This window comes from Erpetoichthys calabaricus, chromosome 17 (genome assembly GCF_900747795.2).
Source record: "Erpetoichthys calabaricus chromosome 17, fErpCal1.3, whole genome shotgun sequence".
NCBI classification, from domain to species: Eukaryota; Metazoa; Chordata; class Cladistia; order Polypteriformes; family Polypteridae; genus Erpetoichthys; species Erpetoichthys calabaricus.
Window position 1 is genome coordinate 370,573 of NC_041410.2, and position 25,915 is coordinate 396,487.

Here is a 25,915-nt window from a genome sequence, read left to right on the forward strand (position 1 = left end):
AGACGATATAAGAGAGAAGAGCGGCGCATCAAGTCCTTACTGGCATGTGCCCAGAGCAGGACGGCCATGAAATTCTCGATGCCTTTCATGTGTTGCCACTCTCCAGCACTACGATAACTTGAGTCCGATGCTTGTGGGATCGACTGACAACTGACCAGGAACTCATCAACTACTCATTGCACCCTCCTGTTCACTGTAGATGTCCCACTGAACATCATTGAAAGGTTAAGTTACAAAAATGCCTCCAAGGGGCTTTTCTAAGTTCCACAAGGAATCAAATTTTGGAATAAAATGCCGCCTGTGCGCCCCAAGCCTGCACAACTGGACTATCAATGCAAAACGTGGCGGAGACGAGTGGATTTGACAAACGCACGTTTAGCATCACACGTCAGAGCTGCCACCTAGGACTTGGCACAGCTACCTGAAGTTACTTCTCATGGCGAGTTAATGTCCGATTTGGGGTGCCTGGAGAGTTTATTTAGTGACCGTACCCCTGCCAGCTCCTTCGGTCGTTGCTTTACACTTTCATGCTGATGGTGGCACTCACATCCACGATACCTCCATGACTTGTCATCAGTGTGTGAGTGTAATACGAACAGCAGGGTGAAGCTGCATTGCAAACGAGAGCACTTAGCGGGTGGGCACACTCGGTCAAATACGCAACACAACATAACGCTTGCTTGGTCTTTTCCTTTAGTCTGAAGGACATTATGTGGCCCTTTAATTTCCCAATTCACCAAATACACCAGTTTGCTGCCTGCTCCACCTTCAGACCATTTCAGTAGCCCACCGAGTTGTGCCCCCTAAGCCGTCAGTGCACCGGGGCATGGGGACAGGAACAGGACCAAGAACATTTTAGAACATTCACTGTAAGCACTTTGGTACATTTTTATTTCAAAAATAGTTTTGATCCCAAGGCCCCTACATTACTGCCCAAGCAAACAAAGCCCAGCTAAGACAAAGCAGCAAGCCATGAAAAGCCCAAAGTGCCAATCGAGAGTGGGCCCATCCCAAGGGTTCTCTGGACCTCAGACCTGAACAAGGCTCAACTGAGCAGTCAGTTTCCCAGCAGCCTCTCTGCTGCTCTCTTCCCACCGAAGATGCAGTCGTTTACCGACACCCCTTCATACGAGGCTCCTACGAGACTGAGAGGCAGGCGGTGCTGCTCGATCAAACTCCAGATATTGTCTGTGTTAAAAGAGAGAGGCACAAGAACTTACACTCCGAGTGCTGGACCCCCGTGTTATCCAGCGCAGCCCCCCCATCCCACAGGCCTTCTTTCACCAGGCCATCTGTATGTTCACTTACTGCTGCTGCGATGGCCTAAACTCTGGGACCCTGAGCCAAAGTGGATGGTGTGCTGCCATGGCTTCCAGTTGTCAGGTAACCAGTTTGTTACTCAGAGGCCATTGACTGCCTTGAATTTGCACCCGTGTGTAGCTGCTGACGTTCTGTAAATTCTTTAAGTGTCTTACAACAGTCGGGCGATGCAATGAACGGACCGCCGTGTTGCAGGCTGTGGTACTCAGGGCTCTTCATTCAGCTTCATTTGAAGGACTGACTTTCATACTAAAGGGCTGGCGCAGCGGGGTCAAAGCCCAGGACTGACCATGTGGAGTTTGCAGGTTAAGGGGGACTTTACAATGGCCCAGTGCGGGTGACTGTGCCCAGTGATGGGCTGGCACCACAACCCGGGTCCCAAATCCTGCCAGTAGAGACAACAGCGTCCTGTGACCCTAAACTAAATACTCACAATATGAAATCGATGGATGGTGGGGGGGTCTTCCTCTTTTTACTTCAAATTTGAAAAATAAACATCAGCCCCTGGTGCCAATGAGACCACCGCAGCAGCAGCAGCAGCAGTTTGATTGTCTAACTGTGTGCAGCCATTTTGAGCTTACAAAGGTGCTGTAATCTGCTCCTCTGAGGTAAACCCACAGACATTTCTTATTTAGGAAGATTCTTCTTTTGTTCTACGCTTAATCTTGAGCATCGTGGGTTTGGGACTGTGATGATTTGAAAGATGCAGTTCATTGCATTTTTTTTTGTCTTATATTTCCTAACATCATATTTTGATGTCATTTTAGCACTCAGGGTAGCAGCGGCTCCAGAGGCCGTGCCATGACAGCCACAATTCACTGAGACTCTGGCACAAAGGTCAATGCTGACGACTTCTAAGATGGTGCAGAAGTATAAAACAATTAAGTTTGGATTTTCAGGGGTTTCATTCCTAGTGCAAGTCGTGTGCAACATAACTGGTGTTAGAGTTCATGGGGTTTCTGACTTTGTTACATTTAATGAGCTACTGTACGAGCGACTTAGCATTTCAGATTGTCGTTCCTTTTCCCTGTTTAACAAACTTCAGCCTGAACATTACAAGACAACGGAGTATTTTCAGACAGAAACAAGGAAATGTCAGGATAACATAAGGGCCAAATTATACGCAGAAGTAAATGGGAAGCAATGAAAACCAGCAGCCAGGCGGTAATGCAGGGCTAAGTCTGTCAAGGCCGGGCACAGACAGTCGATACTCGTCTATTTATTAAAGACACCCCTGTGCAAGGCAACATAGGGGATGATGGTAACTCTCGGCTCTTGTGTGCATTTTTTCATTTTGACATTTGGTGCACTGGCACATTAAGTGATAATTTAAATGGATAATTTAGTGTTTTGTTTTTTAAAATTTGGTTCTTAAGATTTTCACCCTGCTTTTCCAGGTGTCCTGCTTATTTCACACGTTATTTCTTACTGAGCACTTTGATAGTGTGATGCTGAAGCAGTTCTGGCTTTTCAGCATCCCGTGTTGTTTTGGCCTGTGTCTGCTCTGCTCCTTCTTAAACGTTAGTATTATGACACAATTAGGGGAGCAAATGCCACCAAAAAAGGCAAACTGATAGGAAAACCAGAAGAGAGTTTGACGTTTAAAGCTCTGCTGACTGTCTACGTGCCACGCTGCTGAACGCCGTATAAGACAAGAGGGGTGCTAAATAAATGAGAAGCTAAAATGACTGATTGTGAAACTGAAAAAGTGAAGGCCCGGGGGTCCCCAGGACTAAACTAGAGAACCACTGCTTGGATGCTGGGCTTAAAGACAGGACCACCGGTCAGAAGGATGTGTGCAGCACCCAGGTGTCCAGCTCACGCCAACAAGGACTTTTACAATCAACTATTTGGAGTTTACGCTCTCCAGCCTTTCTTACGCCATGTTTCCTTCCACTATGACAAGGCTTTGTAAAGCAATCACCTGAAAATCCCCGCAGTGTACTGGACATTGCTCTATCTGCCTCTGCAGATCTCCTACCCTGAAGTAGCAGTACAGATGGGACACAATGCAAAAAACAACACTGGAAAACAACAATCCTCTGCAGCAAATCAACTTACCAAGGCACTTCCAGTGTCCCACCAAGTACTGAGGTATGCAGTCCTGAAAGAGAAGAAAGGCACCTGAGTGGTCAACAAAAAGCACCTGTGGAATCAAAATGACAGACCGGAATACTCCAGCATACAACCTGACAGCTCTATCTTAGAGAAGGGCCAAATAACAAGAAGGAACCTGTAGAGGGCGTCCTACCGCCCCGACCTCAGGCTTCTGCATTTTAGATGGCGTATTTTGTAAACATTTTCTTCTATTTGATATCTTGCTATGTCTCTGTGTTTCTTTGTGGTATTTGCACACTGTAATTCTTAATTATGTGCATTTGTTTATTTGTTAAATGTGTATGTTGAGCCCACTGGGGCCTCCTGACACTGCATTGCCTAAGGGTGGGCATACACTACACATGGCCATGGCTAAGGGCTTAAAATAAAAGTTTAGGTTATCATGGCATTTAGCTGCCCTTCCTATGTATACACAGAGATACACCATCCAGGGTTTGTGTCCGCCTGTGTGAGTTTTCCTCCAGGTACTCCTACTTTTCACTCACATCCCCAAACACAAGTGTGGCAGGTTAACTGGCGATTCCAAGTCACCCCTGTGTGAGTGACAGTGTAGGGTGCGACGAGTGAGCCTGCCCAGACCCCAACTCCTGCCATGCTGGAACAGGCTATGGCCCCCATGACCTAGAACCGTTCTGTAGTTAATTATATTCCCATTTATGACAGCACCTTAGGCTCCGCGTTCAGTACGATGACGCAGTGGTGGGTATTACTGCCTCACGGATCCAGCATCCTCTGCTTGAATCTCACTGTGGGTTGCTGCCTGTGTTGAGCTCAGTCATTCTTCTTATGTCTGTGTGGATTTTTCTAAAGAGTTACGTGTTAGATAAATAGGTGACTCTGGATTGGCCCAGTAAGAGTGAATGGCCGGATGATAGCCTGGTGCCCAATCCTGGGTTGATACTTGATTCAAGGCCACAGCTGCTGGGATTAAGCAGATCAGAGAATGCTGTGTGAATGAAAAGGTTTCTATTGTCCTCGCTGTCAAGTGTGGAGTCCAGTGAAATTCTTACTAGTATGTGCTAATCACGTCACCACGTTCTGATGCCACGATCAGTGAGCAGAACAAGCTTACCTTAAGACGTTTGCCATACGTACTTGACATGTTGATTAAAATGTGTAAAACAGAGACGGACAATGGTAAGAAATCCTTGTCATCCTTAGTTCACCTTTTGTTATTATGAGAGGGGAGTCTACAGATAGTGATCACTGCTGATGCTGCAGTGACAGAGGACCCTGGTCCACCTTTCAATTTCCAGTTCACCAATGAAACCCACCTTATGAACGTTAACATTGCTCCACGACGGCATCTCCTTGACATTTAAATGGGACTTGACTGCCTGTACTGCCACATGTAAAAGCCGTGTCCGGTCGGCCTCCTCTGGGCTGCCAAACTCTTCTGTAAACCAGGCTCCTCCCATCATCACCTGAGAATACAAAAGTGCCAAACGAATAATGGGCATACTGTTGAAATACTCTCTAATCTGCTTAATTAAACAGAGAGTCTCAAGAGCATCGCATCTTGTGTCTGCCCACCGTACGGTCGGTCACACACAACACCCACACTCACATGGAGCCAGTTTAGAAACACCAAGCAGACCACGGGTAATGACTGGGCACACTCGGACATCAAGAGCAGATACACACCAAGATGAAATACCAATGGAACAACGGAGATGAAATGGAAGTTCATAATCAATCACAGACTGACATCACATGCTAAATCAGGTGTATGGCGCATTTCACTTGTGCTGTCAGCTCCATCAAGTGTGATCTCCTGTCTGAATGAGGCCAGATAAAGCTGAAGGTGTAGTGTCTCCATTTGAAGGAGTCCGCCTTAATCAGCCATGTTTAGTTGAAGATCACACACTAATACCACACTAATCCCTTTGTACCTCCCAAACAAATCACTTTCAGGGTAAGGAAAATCTCGAAGTCCAAGCTACGGTCTGCATTTAACTAGTCATATATGGTGACCATAGTGTCACTGAGTGCAGTTATGTTCCACGTAGCATGAAGGCCTCTGCCAGCAGAATGTTAACGGTCCCACTGTGGTGACGTGTCCCTTATTCATATCAAATCTGATTTAAGGTTAAAATCTGAACAATTAAATCAGCGTATCCTGCATTGGCCCAATGGAATGGATTTATTGGGACTTTACTGTCACCTGCACAGAGTCCAGTGATGTTCTTACTGGCATGTGCCAATCAACACGCAGCACACTGGCACACCCGGGACAATGATTAATGATAGATGGTTCTAAAAGGCAATACATTATAGATGGATGGATGGATGTGAAAAGCGCTATATAATAGGTACGATGGGTTTGCCTAGACCTTGTTTATTGTCCCTTGACTCCAGTGAAATTGTTACTTTCATGTGCTAAAAACATACAACTCATCACCACCCGCCGCCATCATTTGTGTCTACAACTGCCTGACCTCAAAGCTTTTTATCTTCCTTATTGTTAGGAAGTAGCCCTGGTCTCGTCCTGGCTCATCTGCCTCTTCTTTTTATTTATTCATTTTGTCTTCTGTTGAGTTAGATTTTGTAATTTAGATTTTGTCTCTGCTTTTATTATTGAATGCTGTTTGGTTTACTGATTACTTAGTATTTTGGTATTTAGGTTCTTAATGTTTTGTTCCTCGTGTTTTAGGTATTTAAACGTTTGTTGTTATTAGTATTAAGATTTATGGATTACAGACTTTGATTTCTTTTTTTTGTGCTGTGTTTGTACTTATTTTTTAATATTTGCGGTACATTTCTAAATATGAAACAACACTGTTTTTCTTACCATGGGCCAGGGGCCTCTTCCTTCTCTGAGATTTCTGAACTTACATTGCAGGCCAGAAGCCTGCTTCAAGAGTTTAGGGTGCGGCCTTCAGAGTAGGCCTCTGTGGAGCCTTTAGGCCGGCCGCTTAAACTCTTTGAGCTTCATGAACCTCACATACAACCCTAATCCTAACATAGTGAAGGATATAAAACTGTAGCATTCCTAAATATAAAGAGTTAGACCTCCTACTGTTAGACAGAACTGCCGCACATACTGTATCTCACTAACAACACAATTCTACAAGAATTAACTTAGACTTATTTTTTCTTTGATCATTATATGAAAATTCTTCTTCTTTATTCTTTGTGTCTTCTTTATTCTTTTGTGGTTTGAATTTATGGGGTTTCAGGTGTGACGAGACTCTTAGGGGTTTGAGGATGGGTTTGTGGGTAGCCCCCTGTGACACTTTACAGATGACAAAGTTAAGCTCAACACTCAGAGACCTCATCATTTATTTGTATTCTAACTAAGAGTTAAATAAAGATGTCAAGCTTATGACTGAACCTCGTGTTTTAATATAGAAACCCTACTTTTAATGGATATAAGAATCATGCACTTTATCACATATTCAATTATTTTTTTACAACAGTTGTTTCATGCGTAACCCGTATTGTCTCAAAGAGAGACACGTATTTAGAACAGAAGACCAGGACACACGATGTGACACACCAGGAGTGTAGCCGGGAAATCAAAAAGCTCCTTTAAAAATAGCTGAACACCCACTCAGCCAAAAAGCTGTTACTGAAAAGAGTTTAGATAAGCAAAGCAAAGAAACGAGGACAGAAAATGGACACCAAGGCCATCTCTTAACCTTAATGTCATAACTGGTGTCGAAGTGACTGAGACCCTGACAGCCCGACTAGCGTTATGATGATGAGGCTGCAAAATGCCATCAAAACACATGGCAAACATGAAATGCTGTAAAAATAAAATCAACACTGTTAGACTGGTGTAAAAAAGTAAAATAACTAGTGAATAATTATCCTGGAGTAATAAAACCTCCAAGAAGACCATTAAAAAGGGAAAAAAATAAAGAGCAAAATGAATTCACAACAGAACCTGAGCAATTCTGAAACCACAAAAGTTTAAAGTCTGTACTCAAGTTCTCTGGTTTGTTTGAAGTTTAAAGCTGCGTCTCACCGTTAGCCGGGTGCTAGGAGGGCCTTTCCGGTTGTGTTCGGGGAAAGCGTCAGAGTCATACACAATGCCCAGCACAGCTCGGTTTTCTGTTGATGGTATCAAATGACCAAAGCCCTTTAAAAAGAGAAAGCAGACATTAATACACTGGAATTCTGGGTTACCATCTTACTTCAATTGTCAAGAAAGTTAGTGTTACATTTAAATATGGCCATTAAAAAAACTCTGCCAGTTATTCAGTCAAATGGAAGTCCAATTTGTCTAACCCAGCAGTAGAAAAAGGAAAAAACACAACAATTGCCAAAAGTGTGCAAGTAAACTAACTGCAGTGCCAACCAAGGGTCTTAAGAGAACATGAGGGCAACAGTTAAAAAGGAATTAGGGAAGCGTAAAGACATCTAGAGAAAAATATTGAGACCACTGAGGTTCTCTTATTATTGTAGGAGAAAATGAAGAGACAAGAAAGGACTGGAAGCACATTAGGAAAAGTCAGAGAGAACTAAAGCATACGGACTATGGGCGGCACATGCCCTAAATTCACATTCAATTCCTATATGAAGAGGCAGGAAAAGGGACTGCCAAAGAGCTACTGTGGGATTCAGAAAATGTAAAGAGAGAGGAGCTGCCAAGATTAAGCATGCTGAAATCTAACAAATCACCAGGGGCCTCATGAGTAGAACTCACACTAAAACATGGCCTACGAACAGAAACAGAAACGTGTGTACGCACAAAAAAACTCAGATGCATAGAAAGGTGCATAAGCAAAGTTCCATGCACTTCTACTTTATAAATTCCAATCAACATGAATTTTAACGCACGTGCACGCTCCTACAGCCCCACCTCGACTCCTCCCAGAATTACGCCTATTTGAATTTGCAAGTCAATATAAATAGCCCTTTCTGTTCAGTGTTTTGTTAAAAGACAATGTCAAAAGCACATGTAAAAAAGAAGAATTTCACCAAATGCGAAGTGGGGGTCCTGCTCAGTAAAGTGGAGGCAAAGAAAAACGTATTGTTTGGTGGCTCAGGCAGTGATATGAGCAACAAAAGGAAACCGATGGTGTGGCACTCAAAAATTCAAACAGTGCCAAAAAAAAAAGTTGACAGGAAAAGGCGAATGTCTTGAGTGTCATACAGAAACATATTAGGACCACAGAAAAGAACGAAAAAAATAGGGACACAGTAAAGAAGACAAAGTCTGTCGAGATTACAATCAAAATGGCAATTTTAATCTTGAAATTTCCACTTTAATCTTGTACTTATTTTGTCATGAAAGTCGAACTTCATCTTAAAATCAATGTTTAATTTACTAGTTTCTCAAAGCCCACTGTAACTAAAGTAGCATGTTAAATCTTTCGTATTCTAAGTGTTCCTTGACCCACTCGTTAATTACCAAATGTTTCTTAAATGGGAATTCTGTTACGCTGACAGGTGCGCGTAGGCAGTGAATGCCACACAGAATACATTACATTCATGATATTGCAGATTTCAGACCTCCAGGACACGTACAACCCTGGGTGGAAACATTTATTGCAGCAGCACTGTGTCTAGCAAACGTACCGACTCCCAATTCCTGCCCTTCCGTTTTCTTTCTCCATGTAACCAACTGCCTCACAATAAGCGTCTGTAATAAATGTAAAACCAGCGGTAAGCTTAGAGTGACAATTCTTCAAAACTTTTAAGGAACAGTGAAAAATCTTCATTATACATGTTTAATTATTCCATCTATCTATCCATCCAGGGTCGTGCCAGTCCTAGCAAGCATACAGTGCAAGGCAGGAACAATCCCTGAACGGGGCACCAGCTCATCACTACTGCTGTGCCACTGCACCCTCACATGTTTAATTATTAACAGTATACATTATTTAAATGAAGTAAAGCTGTATCCCATATAATCCCTTGCGCTCTCGACACGACTCGCCGTAGAGCTTTCCGATCAGCTGCTGTGATACCACACTCAGATACAATGGGTTAACAACGCCAAAGCAGCTACAGTATTTGGAATAGTCTGGCCATTCTGTGCACCATTATATCGTTAAAGAAAGATTACAAAAAAGTGCCCTAAATGTGTAAAAGATATGCAATTAATTTCCGTGTATTTGATAATGCCAGTGTCATGGATATGAATCATAACAAAGAATGGGAGATCACACAGAAACAATGCACTGCCTTGATGCTGGGTGCCACCCTTCGGAAAACTGAGCAGAAATGTGCGTATGCATGGTGTGAGGCTGCAAACGTATTAAAGTATTTTATGTGTAGGAATGAAATATGTTTGATTGAAAATAGCCCTTATGAGAAGGACCTGGGAGTTGTAGTGGACCGGTCACTACCTACAGTATATCCAGACAATGGACAGAAGCAATTAACAAAGCTAATAGGCTGTTAGGTTATATAGCGCCCCAGTGTGTGGGGGACAAGTCAATGAAAGGTACTCTTGAGTTATGCGACACACTGGTGAAGCCTAACCTGTGTGCAGGTTTGACCCCCATATTACAAAAGACAGAAGAAGACCATACAAAACAAGTGAGGAGGAAAGACTCGAGAAGATGAACCTTTAGAGTTTAGGCAAACAGAGTTTAAGATGAGAGATGATTGAAAAATTCTAAATGATGAATGGAATTGGTACAGAGGATACCTGCTGTTACTTCAAAATGAGCTCTTCTACAAGACCACAGTGAACGCAGCTGGAGGCTTGATAAGAGCAAATTCTGCACAAATCTTAGAAAGTTCACCCAGACTGATGGAATAAGTGACCAAACAGTGTGGTGGACAGCAGGTTGTGGGGACCTTCAAGTCTCAGAGTCATTTTAGAGAGATGACGTGAACAGGACTGGCAACCATACTGGGCTAATCAGCCTGTTCTCTGAATTGTTCTAATATTCTAATTGTTCTTTTCTAAGATTCACTGGCAGCTTACAGAGCAGCAGAATAAAACTGTAATCACAAACAGCAGCCCTGCTAATTAATAAACATACAAAATCAAAAAGGCATCGACACTGGTCATCACAAGGGGAGCTGCCATAAAATATGAACCCCAGCCCACCTCCACTTACTGTAACAGGCAGAACGAGTCCATCGTACTCCAGGTTGACCACAGCCACAGACGCTGGTGAGATTTTCTGAAGTTCTTCTGCAAGGGGCTGTGCAGCAGGAGGTAGCATTGAGCTCAGGACTGCAGACAGAAAACAGTCAATCAGATATTTTATCAGATATTTTATCTGACTGCCAACAACTTAGAAATGATTTTTATTGATGTCCAGTTAGAAGACAATGTGATTAAAAAGAAGATATCTCCAAAGGATTAGGAAGTGACTTGCTTAACTACATCTCCTGCTTCTCACAAGTGTACCATGGACCAATGACGGTCTCCACTGTCGTGTCATTCCGTTAGTACATAAGTGTGAGCCACCAGACAAGCACAATGTGCCGCCACTGTGACTCAGGGCCGAAGCACACAGAAAAGGGGCCAAATGCCCTAAAGATAATAAAGGGCTAAGGCCTAACAACCCAAAAAGGGGAAGGAGAGCCTCCACAGCCCTGGCCCAAATAGGCAAGACTATTAATGATCTAAATTTACTGTATTAAATCAAGAAAACGCAATACAACAAAATAATGAAACATCTTAAAAGGTACAAAAATGCAAAAGTAATACATTCTAAAACAAAAATAATATTCAAAAAATTATAAAAATTGAAATATTTCATACGAAATAAGCAAAATGTAATCAAAAAATTACCACACCAAACCCACCAAGTCAAAAGAGCAAACTAAAATAAAGGGCAAAAGTCAAAAATGTAAAATGGTCTAAAGATGAACAAAATCAGCAGAAATGGAAGAAAAAAAGGAAGGTGAAGAGCCAAAGCCGGCGATAACTGACTAGCGGCACCGCCATCCACTGGAATATAAAGGCCTGGTGGGATAACCGAAAGTCTGAAACACATAAGGGACCAGGGCAACATTACAAATGACATTAAAAAAATATATATGTTACGGCCAACACCCGAAGTCGGCCAAAGCGGGAAATGGCCAATGTCGCTGTAAATTGAGCAGCCAATGTCCGATCTTTTCCTCGATTTCAGGATTTGTGAAATGGCACGGGGCGATCAGCCAAAGTCGGAAGAAAAAAGGCATGAGCAACAATTTGTTGCGCACTTAGTAGTGCAATTGCATCGAGTGTAGCCTTGGCGGCTCTTGTTTAGAAAGTGGACGCCACTTGGTTGTTTCACAATAATTAAGATTAGGTATATAAGTAGGTTTCACATTTCTGTTATCATTTTAGCCCTAAAATAGTGACTTAACATCAGGGAGCTATTTAATTGACCTTAAGGTTAGCGTTTGGGTGAGGGGAAGGCCATCTCAAGTGGCGTCCACTTTCTGGACAAGACCTTCCTTGAGCAGTTTCTTGTGCAGAATGGAAAACTCACTTCTGAATCTGCATGTGAAAGTTTTAAGCATCTTTGCGTCTCGAGCGGACAGTCTTACATCAGCGCATCAAATTTTGGCCAGGGAGTTCTCATCACTTCGCGAAATGGCCGGCCAAAGTAGCATATACACTGGTCATTTCTGGTAATTCGGACATTGGCCACACCTCTCTGCCAAAATGCGAAACGGTCGGCCAATTCAGGAACTGGCCGAACTTCAGGTTTTGGCTGTAACATATATAAAAAGAACAAACAAGCAGAGCGAGTCAGGAAAACGGCATGAAGACAAATAAAGAAAGAAAAAACCCAAAAGAGTCCAAGAGAATCTAAACGTCTGTGTGAGGACACGCAAAGCAGAGCTGTGAGTCAAGTGGAGCTCTGATAGAAGATCAGAAAGACCAATATGGAGTGACAGACGCAGACTGGAAACAGCGGGCACATCACAGCTGCCCTGCTTCACCTTCATGGGAATACATGAGTGATCTTCTCCAGCACCATCACTCTGCTCCGGGTGACACCTGTATAGCACCCAGAATGACCTCCTGAAATGAATGACTTCAGTCGACTCAAATCATCGATTTAGGAAGGCACTAAACAGACCCGACATGTTGGCCCTTCTTTGTCTGTGTGTTTGTATCATAAGTTATGTTATTTGTAGTATTCAATGTTGTATTTTAGCCTGGATTATTGTCTTTTATTCTGTTTGAACGCTTTGTATATCCTGGATTTATCTTTATTTATTTTATTTGTAGCCAATGTTACATATGACCCTACATATATGAATTTTGTGAAATGCTTTGAGCCTGAGAAAGGTGCCATATAAATAAATTATGTTATTACTCATGTTTATTTTTTTTCTTTTGGTGGCCTGTCATTCATAATAAGTGACAAAAGCAAGAGAAGTTCTATACAAGGCAAATAAAATAAAGAATAGTGCAATGTGTCCCGTTGTTTTCTTTACAAATATAACAGATTGGCTGAACTTTTCATTTTAAATTGATTTAGAACAATATTATATACATGAATTGTATTTCTTGATTTTAATCATATTTCTAATGAACTTTTTACTTAAATCTGACATGACGTAAACATTGTCAATTTATTATTTATCGTGTTCATGAACATAAACAAGAAACTATTTTCAGTTTGTAATGATTTTAGTTGAGTCGACATGTTACGTGGTTCTTACAGACCCGAACACAAGGTAAAGGTTCAGAAATGAGCCTGCATTGTTTAGTTTGATCCATGACATGACACGAACTTCACAATGATACATACTGTCTGGTTTGATGTATTGTTTTTCCTTCTCATTTTCGAACAGGTCCATGACACATTATTTCCGGACCTTGCCGAGACCTGCCAAAACCTTCCAACCTCCTGAAACTGTGCTGATGTCACTTCCATCCTGAAACTGCTGGCCTAAATGTGCGGTGATGTATGGTGCTGTGGCTCTGCAGGTGGATGATTTTGGATATTATGGGGGGGTCAAGGGGACTTCTGGACATCTTTGCTTAGACTGCCACCACCACAATGACCCAGACTGGATAAATGGTAGAAGATGACTGGCAGATCATTTGGCTAATTTCAATTGTTGGCCAACTGATCCACATGTCATTAGGGTACACAGAACTAGGAAGACAATACATCTCAATTGTTCATTTAAAAAATCAATTTTCAGCCTTTTCTGATCAAATCTCAGTGCAGTCCCAAGAGGCTATTAAAACTGTTCAAGTCCACTTTACTTACCTTTCGCCTGCACTGCAGAAACAATATAATCTGCTTTGAATCGGCCACCTTCTACGTGAACCTACAGCAAGAAAAGAAATTGAAAACAAGTAGGAGTGGAAAATCAAAAAGAAATGATCTCTCATCAAATATCCTTAACGTGTTGAAGAGTAACTGTTTGATTGTGACAATCAGCAACCCTTCTTCAACACGACTGGCTTTTTTGTGCCCAGCATGGTCCATGGCATTTTGAGATCTCTCAGCAATTGCTTGTCTTGGTTTAGGGCACAGAAGCAGATTGTGCATCCATGCCACTCATTTTCCACCCTGAGACATAAAAGCTCCTCTCGCCTGCTGTAGGCTGGACTCTGCCTTTACCGGAGTAAATGTCATCAAGCAATTCTGTGTTTATTAAACTAGTAAAACGACCCAAAGATGACTGACCTCCCAAGCACCCTCTCTGCCCATCTGTATCTGCTGAACAGCAGCCTCTTGGTGTATCTCTACCCGGTCCGTATTTCTGAGGTGGTCCTCCAGAGACTCAGCTAGGGTCTGCAATCCCTGCTTCAGTGACCACTGGGACCAGTGTTCTTTCCGGGACTGCTGGACGAGTCTGTTTTGCTTCACGTCACTTTCTTCTGAAGAAAAAGAAATAAAATGAATGCATTGTGCATTTGGGGCTTAAACTAAAATCGAACTGTCCTCACCAAGACTAAAAACTAGACAACAATAATAAACATGAAGAAAAATCAGAAGACAGTGAGAAACGGGCAAAGTCAAAACTAAAACAAAAAGTAAGAGACTACAAATGACAAAGTCTCAGAAAAAGATGTCAAGGGTGAAATCTGTACAACAAACAGGGTGCATGTAGATGACATAAAGGCACCCAGGAACGATGCCCAGTGCCAATGGACCAAATAAAAAACTGAACATGAAGCTACAATGTTTTGCCCCATCCCAATGAACTAGGGGTGCAGAATCGCCGTTCTCTAATCAGGACAGGAATGAATTGCCTTTAACTGAGACCCCCCTACAGCAAGATGGAGGGCCAATTTACAAGGCACCAGGTGTAAGTTTCTGTGAAGCCACCCTCAGGTGGATCTCTCTGGTGGACGCCAACACCCTCTGCTCAGCCTGAAACTCTGCAGGTGATTAACGCTGGCAACCAGCAAATGCCTTGGCAGAGGTACCCGCCATCAACAGTGTTATGGTTATGTAAAGTTTTTGTTTTATTTTGCACTTTCCTCCATGGGTTTTATTTTATGTGAAATTTGTTTTTCTCGTTAATTTTTACTTTTAGTTTCATTTTAACAAAGAGATCCTTTTTTCACATTTTGTTGTTACCAGTTTGTAAATGGTACCGCCTTCTTCTCTTTATTTGAACAGTTGCTGTTAGGGGGTGTGGCCACAGACGTCCTACACAGTGATCTCATCAACATAAGCATACAAAGGGCGCCATCTTGGATGTGGTTTAGGCCAAGACCGTCAACTTCTACAATCTTATTGGTGTCTTCCACTCTAGTTTAGAATTTCTAGCAACAAATTAGGGCATTGACTTTGGTTAGTGCTTCCTAACTTTGGCCCAGTTTTGACCTTAGCCTGTCTCAAGTTTACACTCCTATTGCCTGATCTGCCTTTACTCTAATTGTCTCTCAACACAACCAAACACGAGGGTCAATGAGCCAAAGGCTGTGTCCAGTAATGGAGGTTGGAGACCATTCAGACATTCCGTTAGAATCGTCCTCGTTGCTGAATGAAACTCCTCATTCCTTGCAAGTTCAGCTACAGGTAAGGCTGGAACACATGAACACCTTTCTGACCTGCTGCACATGGTGATCAATGTCAGGGGAAAACCATCAGCAGGTCACCAATGCAGAGCAGCACCTTGACTCCCAAGGCACCTGTAAAAGAATTAGAACCCCCGGGGCACTGGCCTGTCCGCTCGTACGAATGTCAGCACTCTGCTAAGCGTCCCCTGGGACTTATACAGGTTTCTTGTTTTTTGAACCCTGCAGAATTAAGTTTCACATTTGTTTTGTTTTTGAACCCGTAACTTGTTTTATTGATGTTATTTAAATTTACCACAACAACTTCTTGTTTTTCATGAGTGTTGGCGCTTTAAGCATCCATTACTACAACACAACAACCTGCTGTCGGGAGCCCGGCCCTGGAGGCCAAGCTATGCTCATACAATTCTAAAACCAAACATTGTCTCGGGAACGTTTTGCTTTTGACAGTCCGATCATTGGCCTTTGGCTCGGAGTTTCCTGATACACACATCATAAGATCACTTGTCCTCCTGACTAGGCTTAGTCTTTGGTTCATGTTTTAATGTGCTGGTCCGACTTGGACTTCCACCTGCCTGCCCGCCTAACTCTGCTGGCAGCGCACATACGCCATAAGCACCTCACATGGTTCTGCTTACTAACCTCAGCTCTGGAGAGTGGGGACATGTTGCATGTTGACTAACACGTGCAAGTAAGAATTTCACTGGACCAAGTACAGAAGACACTGGTCTCATCTCAGATATTGTCTTCCAAAGCCAGTATTACCATTCACAGTACAGGGAGTGGGGACGTGTTGCAGGTTGATTAGTATTTCAGTCTACATGGACAGTAATGGCCCCCATCACCACAGGTTCATAATGACTGACAGCTCTAAAGTGTCTCTCAATTCTACCTGTAAGTGCACACACAGTCATGGCACTAGAGAGTAGTAATGTGTGGCATGTCGACTGGCACAGGCAGGTACTGTGCGTGAGACAGTAACGACCCTATAAGCACGTATTTACTGTATAATCTCCTGTAGCCGCATTTGTAAATGATATTTTCAGAGATGTCCTGGGGGATTTTGAAAATACTTGAGATCAACACTACAGAGTAACAGTGATTGTGGGAGAGAAGTGAAGAAGAGAGTGCAGGCAGGGTGGAGTGGGTGAAGAAGAGTGTCAGGAGTGATTTGTGACAGACGGGTATCAGCGAGAGTGACAGTGAACGTCTACAGGACGCTGGAGACAGTGGCACAGGAGACAGAGCTGGAGGTGGCAGAGTTAAAGATGCTAAGATTCGCATTGGATGTGATGAGGATGGACAGGATTAGAAATGAGGGCATTAGAGGGTCAGCTCAAGTTGGATGGGTGGGAGACAAAGTCAGAGAGGCGAGATTGTGATGGTTTGGACATGTGCAGAGGAGAGATGCTGAGTATATTGGGTGAAGGGTGCTAAGGATAGAGCTGCCAGGGAAGAGGAGAACAGGATGGCCTAAGAGAAGGTTTATGGATGTGGTGAGAAAGGACATGCAGGTGATGGGTGTGACAGAACAAGATGACGAGGACAGGAAGAGATGAAGACAAATGATCTGCTGTGGTGACCCCTAAAAGGAGTGGCCGAAAGAAGAAGAAGACGACGAAGAAGTCCTGGTGGATTCTGTATTGGTGCACATCGATGACACACTGAGTTCTTCTCCCAGTGTCAATCACCAGGCACCACAGTAGTGGTGACACCAGAATCAGGGCCGCCATCTCAGTCAGATCGTCACGCGTACAGATTGCAGTCACTCCCTCTCAGCTGTACTGTTTATTTTTTCCTTACCTTTCATTCTTGCTCCAAGCACCATTCCCAGTGTGATGGACCCATGTTTGCGTTCAGCATGGAATAACGGAGGAAAGCAGGAACGCATGCTAAGCTTCCGGCAGTCTCCAGCAAACACTCCACGGCAAAGGCTGTCTATTGCAATGTCAGCCAACTGGAGGGGGAGATCACAGAATAAAAGTGAATTGCAGTGCCAATGAGTTTCCTCTCCAGCAATAAGGTTACAGACCCAAAATAAAGCTAGTCCTGAATAAGGAAATAAATTAGGTGGCAAAATCACAACAAGACAGGCACAATTAAGATCAGTGACCCAACAACAAGGCTTTCAACACATCCATCCGTCCATCCATCCCTTAACCTGCATATCCAGCTCAGAGGTGCCCAGAGCTGAGGTTTATCCTGGGACGCGCTGCCAGTCCATCGCTGGGCTTACTCACACTCACCCATCACACTACAAAGAGAAAGTAATAGTAGAAAAATAAAATAAAATAAAAGCCACTCAAGATCTTACAAATAACTAAGAAAAGGAGACTCAAAAACACCTGCCAGAAGTAAATATTCAACAGAATGTCTTCAGACACGGCATGCAGTGAACAAAATAACCTGAGAAGGAGCTGAAGCCTGAAGTCACTACGGTCCAATTCCAAATCCAGATGAGCCGTACAAGGTGGGTGGCCAATCAGCAGGATGTGCCAGCTATCAACCAGCTCTGAAAATTGCCACTTGGACTGTCAAAGCCACACATGACAACTAACAGGGGCATGCTGAAGGGATATTGGCCACAACAGCTGCACAAAAACGTCAAGGGGGGCAATCTCTAAATGAATGGTAGCATCTGCCAAATGTGAAGAAGCTGCACTGGCCAAGAGGGGTCAAGCTGAAACTCACTGATGGGGACGAACACACACGACTGAATATTCAATGTGTGATCCCTTCTCAACAAAAACTAAACATTGTGAGCGCAGAGTTAAAATTGATGGCAAGGTGGTCATTAGCAAACCGGGTGCATCCAAGACCAATACACAAAACCTGATGTAACAAGCCTGAAGCCTGGACCCCTGATCTGGTCTGAGGGGGTCTTCTTTCATTCTATGTCCTATATCCAGAAGGAGAAGAAAACAAAAAAAGACGCTTAGAACCTACAAGGCTAAACATGGTGGGGGATCAGCCATGACACAGCCGTCACAGTCACCTCATGGGATTCCCATCTAAGGAGCATAAGGCCATTTTACAGAAGCAGGTGCACCCTGTGCTACAAACGCTGCTCCCTCATGATGTCACCCATTCAAAGATCAAAACTAATTTAAAGTTGGCATCACGGACAGCTGGATGAACTCAAGTGCTGTCCATGGCCTCCACAATAACCAGACCTGAACACCATTGAAACAACTGAACCTTTAAGGAAAGTCCTGTAGCACAAAGTCCAAAGTCAGACTCCTTCATCTCTCCGAGTATCTGTGGATCCCACTGGACTCAATTCTGGACTTGGACGGCAGCATTTAAGAAGGGCTGTTGTGATGGACAGCCGGGCCTGCTCCTTCGCACGTCCTTGATATTAACAGACTGGCAGGTGCTTCCATTATCTTGTCCACCTCCTGCATGTGTAATCGTATATATATGATTTGACTTTATGTAATCTTCCTCTATTGTGCGATTCTAGCAAACAGTGAGATGACCCAAAGGAACTCTGAAGTGACATGGCCACACAGTGGAAGACCACCAAAGAGCATCTGCTAGAAATGTGCGCAGTTTGTGTTTGTAGTTTTACATGCCTGCCACTTTAGTCAGTGAGTTCACCCGAGAAGACTCAAGGAGACAAATCTTTTTCTTTTAACCAAGAGGAAGCATGATGTAAGAGATCAGAAGCACGGCTGGACTAAATACGGTGGATGCCAGCTCTTACCTTAAAATGGGAGAGTAACCGCTTACAGGGAAATTTCACCCCAATGTGAGAAGCTATTTCAACTCCCAAAAACCACAAACATGTAAAATAAAATACAAAGCAGTGTGGCAGATAAAATAACTTTAAGGATATTTAGAAATCACTTTGAGGTTTTGAAAAGGCCCAGGTAAGGAGATATCGACAAGTTACAGTGGCTTCAGAAAGTATTCAGGTCCCTTCACTTTCAGCACATTGGAGCGTGTTAAAATATTATTTATTTATTTATTTATTTATTTTTTCTGTCCCCCCTGGCCATCAGACCTTACTCTTTTTCTATGTTAACTAATGTTGTCTTATTTTAATTTCTTATTTTATCTTTTATTTTTATTTTATTTTCTTCATTATGTAAAGCACTTTGAGATACTTTTTTGTATGAAAATGTGCTATATAAATACATGTTGTTGTTGTTAAAGGTTTCATTTGGAACGGAGAAATCTGCCATCTTTGCCCATCAGTCCACACTCAATGACAAAGTGAACACAAGGTTTCAGAAAGGGCTGCAAATTTACTAAAATTCAAAAGCTGAAACCTCTCATTCCTCTGCTGTGGCACCCCAAATTGTGCTCAGGTGCCCCCTGTTCCATTTAGTTCTCCTTGAGATGTGCCTGAACTTGACTGGAGTCCACCTGTGGAAAATGGAATCGATTGGACGTCATTTATGTATGTAAGGTCCCACAATTCACATGTGCATGTCATTACAGAAACCAAGTCATGAAGACCAAAGAACTCTCTGTGGACCTCCACAATCAAACTGTGGTGAGGCAGAGGTCAGAGCATGGAGATAAAAGCACTTCTAAAGACCTGAGCACTCCCAGGAGCACAGTGGCTTCAAGAGTTGAGAGATGGAAGACGTTTGGAACCACCGGTACTCTTTCTAGAGCTGGTCATCCAGTCAAACTGAGTAACTGGGCAAGAAGACTCTAATGGTCACTCCAAAAGAGCTTCAGAAGTCCTCTGCTAAGCTGGGAGAGCCTGTGAGAAGGACACCCATTATTCTAGTGGCTAGATGGAAGCCACTCATGAGTAAAGGCAAATGACACCCTGCTTGGACTCTGATAGCATAAAGAAAAAGATTCAAAAATTGAGCCCTCTGGGAAAAACTCCAAGCGCCATGTCTGCTGAAGACCAGGAACTACTTGTCACCTGCCTAATACCATCCTCACAGCGAAGCATGAGGTGGCAGCATCATGATATGGGGACAGGGAGAATGGGCAGAACTGAGGAAATGGGGAACTTAGACAAATACAGAGAGGCCTTTGAAGAAAACCTGCCCCAGAGTGCAAGCCACTCCGGACTGGGACTGGGACATTGGCTCAACTTTCAGCAAGTCAACCTTGGAGCGTCTTCAAGACAAGTGCGTGACTCTCCTTTGAGGCCCTGCCAAAGCTCAGTCTTAAACCCCACAGAGTATCTGTGGAGAGACGTGACATGAAGACGGGAGGATCTGCCAGGAAGAATGGGATAAACTGCACAAATCCAGGCATGTAAAGCCTGTAGAGACCTAGCCAAGAGGACTCAAAGCTGGAACTGCGGCTACTACAGAGTACTAAACTGAGGGTCTGAATACTTCGAGGAATGAGAGATTTCACTTTCTGATTTGTAGTAAGTTTGCAAAATGTTGTAGAACATGTTATCACTTTGCAGTTATGGGTCATTGAGTGCAGACTGATGGGTAAAAATGGCCAATGCAACCATTTAAATTACTTCTTCAACACAATAAAGTGTAGAGAAAGTGAACATTTTCTGAATCCACTGCATGTTAGGCTAAATGGTTTCTGTTCTTGTCGATCCTCTTCTTATTTTGTATTGCAGATCATAAAGAGCTAACCAGGCTAACACTTTAGTGCTGTGAGCAGGAGGTCAGATCTATTGCTTCAACTAATGGTGGGACAATGCGTGAAGTGTCACTGTATTCTGTGTATTTGCACTCACACAACCTGCTCATGAAATTTTATACCTTCATGCGCCATGTGCCAGACCTAAAGACTGCATGTATTTAACAGTCAGATAAGTTATTCTTAATTAGGACGCTGCTACAACCCAACCAGAAACTACTGGCCAAAGTCAGAGCCCAAAATGAAACTCGGAGAGCACCGCCAGAGCTTCTCACCTCCTTCCCCAAGCGTCGCTCCACAAAGCCATGCACGCTCTCATCATCCAGGGTCCCACGCTTCACGAAGATCTCCTCCAGGATGCTGTGAAAGATGGACTTGCTGAAAGGTGGGGTGGCCTTCAAAGCTGCCCTGTAATCACAAGATCACTCGTGACGTCTTAGAGTAAAATGAAGTTATATTGTCTTTCATGGAGATTATTCAGAAGCTTACACAGGGCTAGAAGGCAGTTTCTGCAGCTTCCCATTGACAAAAAGGAATCTGTTCCTAGAGGCAGGATTCTCAGCAGTAACTGGGAGGATTTCATTTTCCAGCCCCAATTCTGAAACCTGAGAAAGAAACAAAAAGATTTTTGTTAGCCAGGGTTTGGTCATGTACTGAATAATAGATTTTGTTTCATTCACATTTAAAACCACCAATCCATATTCCATCCCTGCTTCAATCTTATAATGAACAGATATTCTTTATAGAAATAAACTGGAAAGATTGACCCCATAACCCCCGTCCTTAGGTCCCTGCACTGGCTCCCAGGTAAGCTTAGGGCTGAGGCCCTGTTTACTTATCTGAATCTTATTATTACTTACAAACCAGATACAATATTAAGACGCCAATCTGCCGGCCCGCTAAAGATTCCAAGGATAAAAAAAAAACAGTAGGTCATCAAGCTTTTAGGTACAGGGCACCAAAGCTGTGGATGATCTGCCTACTTTGTTAGAACATTAGAACAATCTGGACGAGAACAGGCCATTCAGCTCAACAAAGCTCACCAGTCCTATACACTTAATTCTTCTAAAAAAAACATCAAGTCGAGTTTTGAAGGCCCCTAAAGTCCTCCTGTCCATCACACTACTTGGTTGCTTATTCCAAGTGTCTATTGTTCTTTGTGTAAAGAAAAACTTCCTAATGTTTGTGTAAAATTACCCTTCACAAGTTTCCAACTGTGTCCCCCTGTTCTTGATGAACTCATTTTAAAGTCACCAGCTCGATCCACTGTACTGATTCCCTTCATCATTTTAAAAACTTCAGTCAGGTCTCCTCTTCATCTCCTTGAACTGTAAAGGCTCAGCTCTTTTCATCTTTCCTCATCACTCATCCCCTGTAGCCCTGAATCAGCTGAATCGCTCTTCTCTGGACCTTTTTTAGTACTGCTATGTCCTTTTTGTAGCTTGGAGACCAAAACTGCACCCAGGACTCCAGATGAGGCCTCACCAGTGTGTTATAAAGCCTGAGCAGAACCTCCTGTCACTTGTACTCCACACATCAAGGTGCTATATAACCTGACATTCTGTTAATGGCTTCTGAACGCTGTCTGGAAGTCGATAGCTTAGAGTCCACTATGACTCCTAAATCCTTCTCATAAGGTGGACTCTCGATGTTCAGGCCGCCCATTGTGTATTCAAACCTCACATTTTTACTTCCTATGTGTAATTCTTTACATTTACTGACATTAAATTTCATCTGCCACAAGTCTGCCCAAGTCTGTCTGCTGTCCAAGTCCTTCTGTGATGATATAACGGATTCTCAATTATCTGCTAATCCACCTATCTTGGTATCATCTATACACTTAACCAGCTTGTCCTTTATACTCCTATCTAAATCGTTTATAGATATTAAAAATAGCAGTGGCCCCTCCAGTGACCCCTGCTGGTCACCACTCAACATCAGCCAATTCTGATGAGGTTCCTCGCACCATCACCCTCTGCTTGCTGTGTCTGAGCCAATTCTGCACCCATCTAAAAACATCACCCTGCACTGCCACTTCTTTTAGTTTGATGCCAACCTCTCATGTGGCACCTTATCAAATGCTTTCTGAAAGTCCACATCAATAATCTCATCTGCTCCTCTCTGGTCGTATCCTTTTGTTGCAACCTCATAGAATTCCTGCCTGTTAGTAAAACACGACCTCCTCTTCTGAGCCAACGCTGACTGTCCTGTCCTTGCCAGGTGTTCCTCAATCTCCTTAATAATTCCTTCCATTAATTTTCCTGTGATGTTTCATGTTAAGCTTACTGGCCTGTAGTTGGTTGATTTGCCCTGTCACCCTTTTTATATAATGGGATGATATTTGCCATTTTCCAGTCCTTTAGAATGTGTGTCAACAGGATGGTCTTTCTCCTTATCTGCTATATTCCTCTCTGACTTTTTTTTAGCCTCCCTGATATCCTTCTTAATGGTAGCCCTTGTGTTCTCATGCGCTCTACAATTCACTTTGGAGTTATTAATCTTATTCATCTTATTAGTCTGTTTTTTCCTTTGCAGCTTCTTTTTTAACTCTTTATAAACCCACTGCAGTGTTTTAAATTTCCTATTAACTCCAATTGTAGGTCTGTCCCTGTCCTGCATTACATTTTTAAACCTGTCCCACTGCTCCTCGACTGTCTTATCCCAGTATATCCTTCTTAGACTTTGCCGCATCTGCTCAAAATTTGCCCTACCAAAGTTCAACTTAACAATTTTAGTCTTTGCCTCTGCACTCTCACAAAACACTGAGAATTGTATGATATTCTGGTCACCTGACCCTAGTGGTCCAATCACATCGACACCCTCACTTCTATCGTAATTATTATAAAATCCTAAATCCAGATAAGCTTCACCCCACTCTGGTGCTTTAACACACTGTATTAAATATACTTATATAAGAGATTCCCACAGTGGGTTATCTTCCCTGTTAATGCTTCCAATTGCTGAGTTTTGTTGTCCTCACCTCTGTTGTCTCAATGAAATCCCATCACTACCTCCTCGCAGTGACAGCTGGTAACAGGAACCCTAGGGACTTTGCCCAACGGTGAGGGTACGGCCTCAGGTGCTGTGTCACACTGTTCAGAATTATTTTGTTGCATCTCATGGAACTGGACAGTCATCACCTTTAAGATTCTGCTAGGGATCGCCCGGTAGGAACGCATGTTGCCCTCACTCAAGTGGCAAGGACAAATTTCAAGGGCTACCTGCCCATGGATGAGGTGGGCTAAAGAAGCAAGTCCAACATCAACAGCAACATCAGCGGATTAGAATGGCAAGCATCAACATCGTATCACTCACCAGTTGAAGCCACGAGTTGGCCGAAGTGCTGAAGAGATGGCGAGTGTACATCGCCTGTGTCCAACAAAGGGAATGGAAAGGCTCCAAAGTGAAGGAGTCGGCTTCAAGCTTTATTATTAAAGCTAGACTGCCACCCGAAATGGTGTGGCGATGGCAGTAAGTGAAAGACTTAGGGATGGTGTTGTGGAAGTGTAACAAATCTCTGACCATCTTCTCACCATCAAACTTGACTGTGGAACAACCCCACTTCGAGTTACATCATGCTATGCACCTCAAGCCAGCTACTCGGGATACAAGTAAAGATGAGTGTTGGGGAAGCGTCGACACGCTCACACAATCAACACCTGACGATGACTCTCTTCTTACTGGCGGTGATTTGAACAGACACGTTAGATTGACCATAGAAGGTGATGTGCAGCACCATGGTGGACAAGGTGATCAAAAGCTGGTGACAGACGCCAAGGTGAGCCCGTCAGACAATGTGGCCCCACAGCACCGTCTCCTTGTGCTGGACCTCGCAATCAAGCTCAATGGACAACCAATAACCCGAAAGACAAGAGGAGAGAGGATCAAAAGGTGGACAGTTCAAAGATGTGCTTGGGAACCTAGGACTGGACCCTAATCAATCAGCAGAAGACCTCTGGTCAAGCATCATCGACCAGATACACGAAGGTGCCACCCAGACACTGGGGACAATTAAGCCTGGCAAGTGGTTTATTGACTAGCATGCATGGTGGTGGGGAGGAGAAGGAGAAGAAACTGGTGCTCAAGAAATGGCACAAATCACCCTTAGATGCCAACCGGCAGAACTATAAAGCACTTAAAATCAAGAACAAAGCGGGCTGTGGCCAATGCAAAAGCCAAGCACTATGAAGAACTGTCCAGATAGCTGGATAAACCCAGAAGTGCCAGCAAATTACTGCCAATGCAGGTCATCGATCGACACAGGACATCGGACAAGTCAAGAACATCCAGGCACAGGACCAGCCACTCCTACAAAATCTGACCAATTTCCTGAAGCAGTGGGACAAAATCTTCTCAAAGATCTTCAACAAAGAGTTCCTGCACCCACCCACTGCAGAGGTTAAGCTGGTTGAAGACCCAGTCCCCTGGATAACCGTTAAAGAGATGAAAACAATCTGAAAGCCACAACACCCGACGCCGTGCCAGCATAAGTATGGAAGATACTTGGTGACAGTGGTGCCAACCTACTGGCAATACTCTTCAGTCGAATCGTCATTGAAGGCAAGATCCCCAAACACTGGTCTACCAGCACTATGATCCTTGAGACATAAGTGACTGTGCAACCTACCGCCCAATTCACCTACTCTGCCACACCATGAAGATTTTTGAACGAGTGCAGGACAGATGAATACAAAACATCATGACCATCACAGCCAACCAGTGTGCACTCATCAGCGGGTGTGGTACAACAGATGGAGAAACGTCAAGGAAAGTACTGACCGCTCCACGTCAGTTCATCTGCTGGTGTCCCTCGTGGAATAACGTGGAATGTTTGATGAAAATCTCCTGCGAGTAAAACGACAGTACCTCCCATTGTTTTGGTAGGATCTCTGAGATCTTGCATTGTTCGGTTCAAGGCTTTATAAGCTATTTTATGTGTCATGGAGCACTCATCCCAAACTATTATCTTTGAATGCTGCAAGACTTTGCCTTTCC

The 25,915-nt window shown here is 43.4% G+C and overlaps 1 protein-coding gene across 4 annotated transcripts in view; it reads right to left on the minus strand.

Moving 5' to 3' along the window:
* Nucleotides 1-868: 868 nt before the first annotated feature.
* The window catches only part of ppox (protoporphyrinogen oxidase), a 33,891-nt gene continuing 8,844 nt past the window's right edge, over nucleotides 869-25,915 (minus strand). For 2 of the 4 annotated variants that reach the window (XM_028823196.2, XM_051920810.1), the window contains exons 4-13: nucleotides 21,410-21,525; nucleotides 21,196-21,328; nucleotides 17,144-17,297; nucleotides 13,998-14,191; nucleotides 13,575-13,635; nucleotides 10,461-10,579; nucleotides 7,409-7,522; nucleotides 4,713-4,862; nucleotides 3,382-3,424; nucleotides 869-1,188 (exon numbers count right to left, since the gene is read on the minus strand). In XM_028823196.2, the coding sequence (XP_028679029.1) occupies nucleotides 1,058-1,188; nucleotides 3,382-3,424; nucleotides 4,713-4,862; nucleotides 7,409-7,522; nucleotides 10,461-10,579; nucleotides 13,575-13,635; nucleotides 13,998-14,191; nucleotides 17,144-17,297; nucleotides 21,196-21,328; nucleotides 21,410-21,525 (1,215 nt within the window). In that variant the 3' untranslated portion in view covers nucleotides 869-1,057. Of the gene's footprint in view, nucleotides 1,189-1,652; nucleotides 1,742-3,381; nucleotides 3,425-4,712; nucleotides 4,863-7,408; nucleotides 7,523-10,460; nucleotides 10,580-13,574; nucleotides 13,636-13,997; nucleotides 14,192-17,143; nucleotides 17,298-21,195; nucleotides 21,329-21,409; nucleotides 21,526-25,915 lie in introns of those variants that run through there. The other 2 variants (XM_028823197.2, XM_051920811.1) reach the window with 2 other exon arrangements.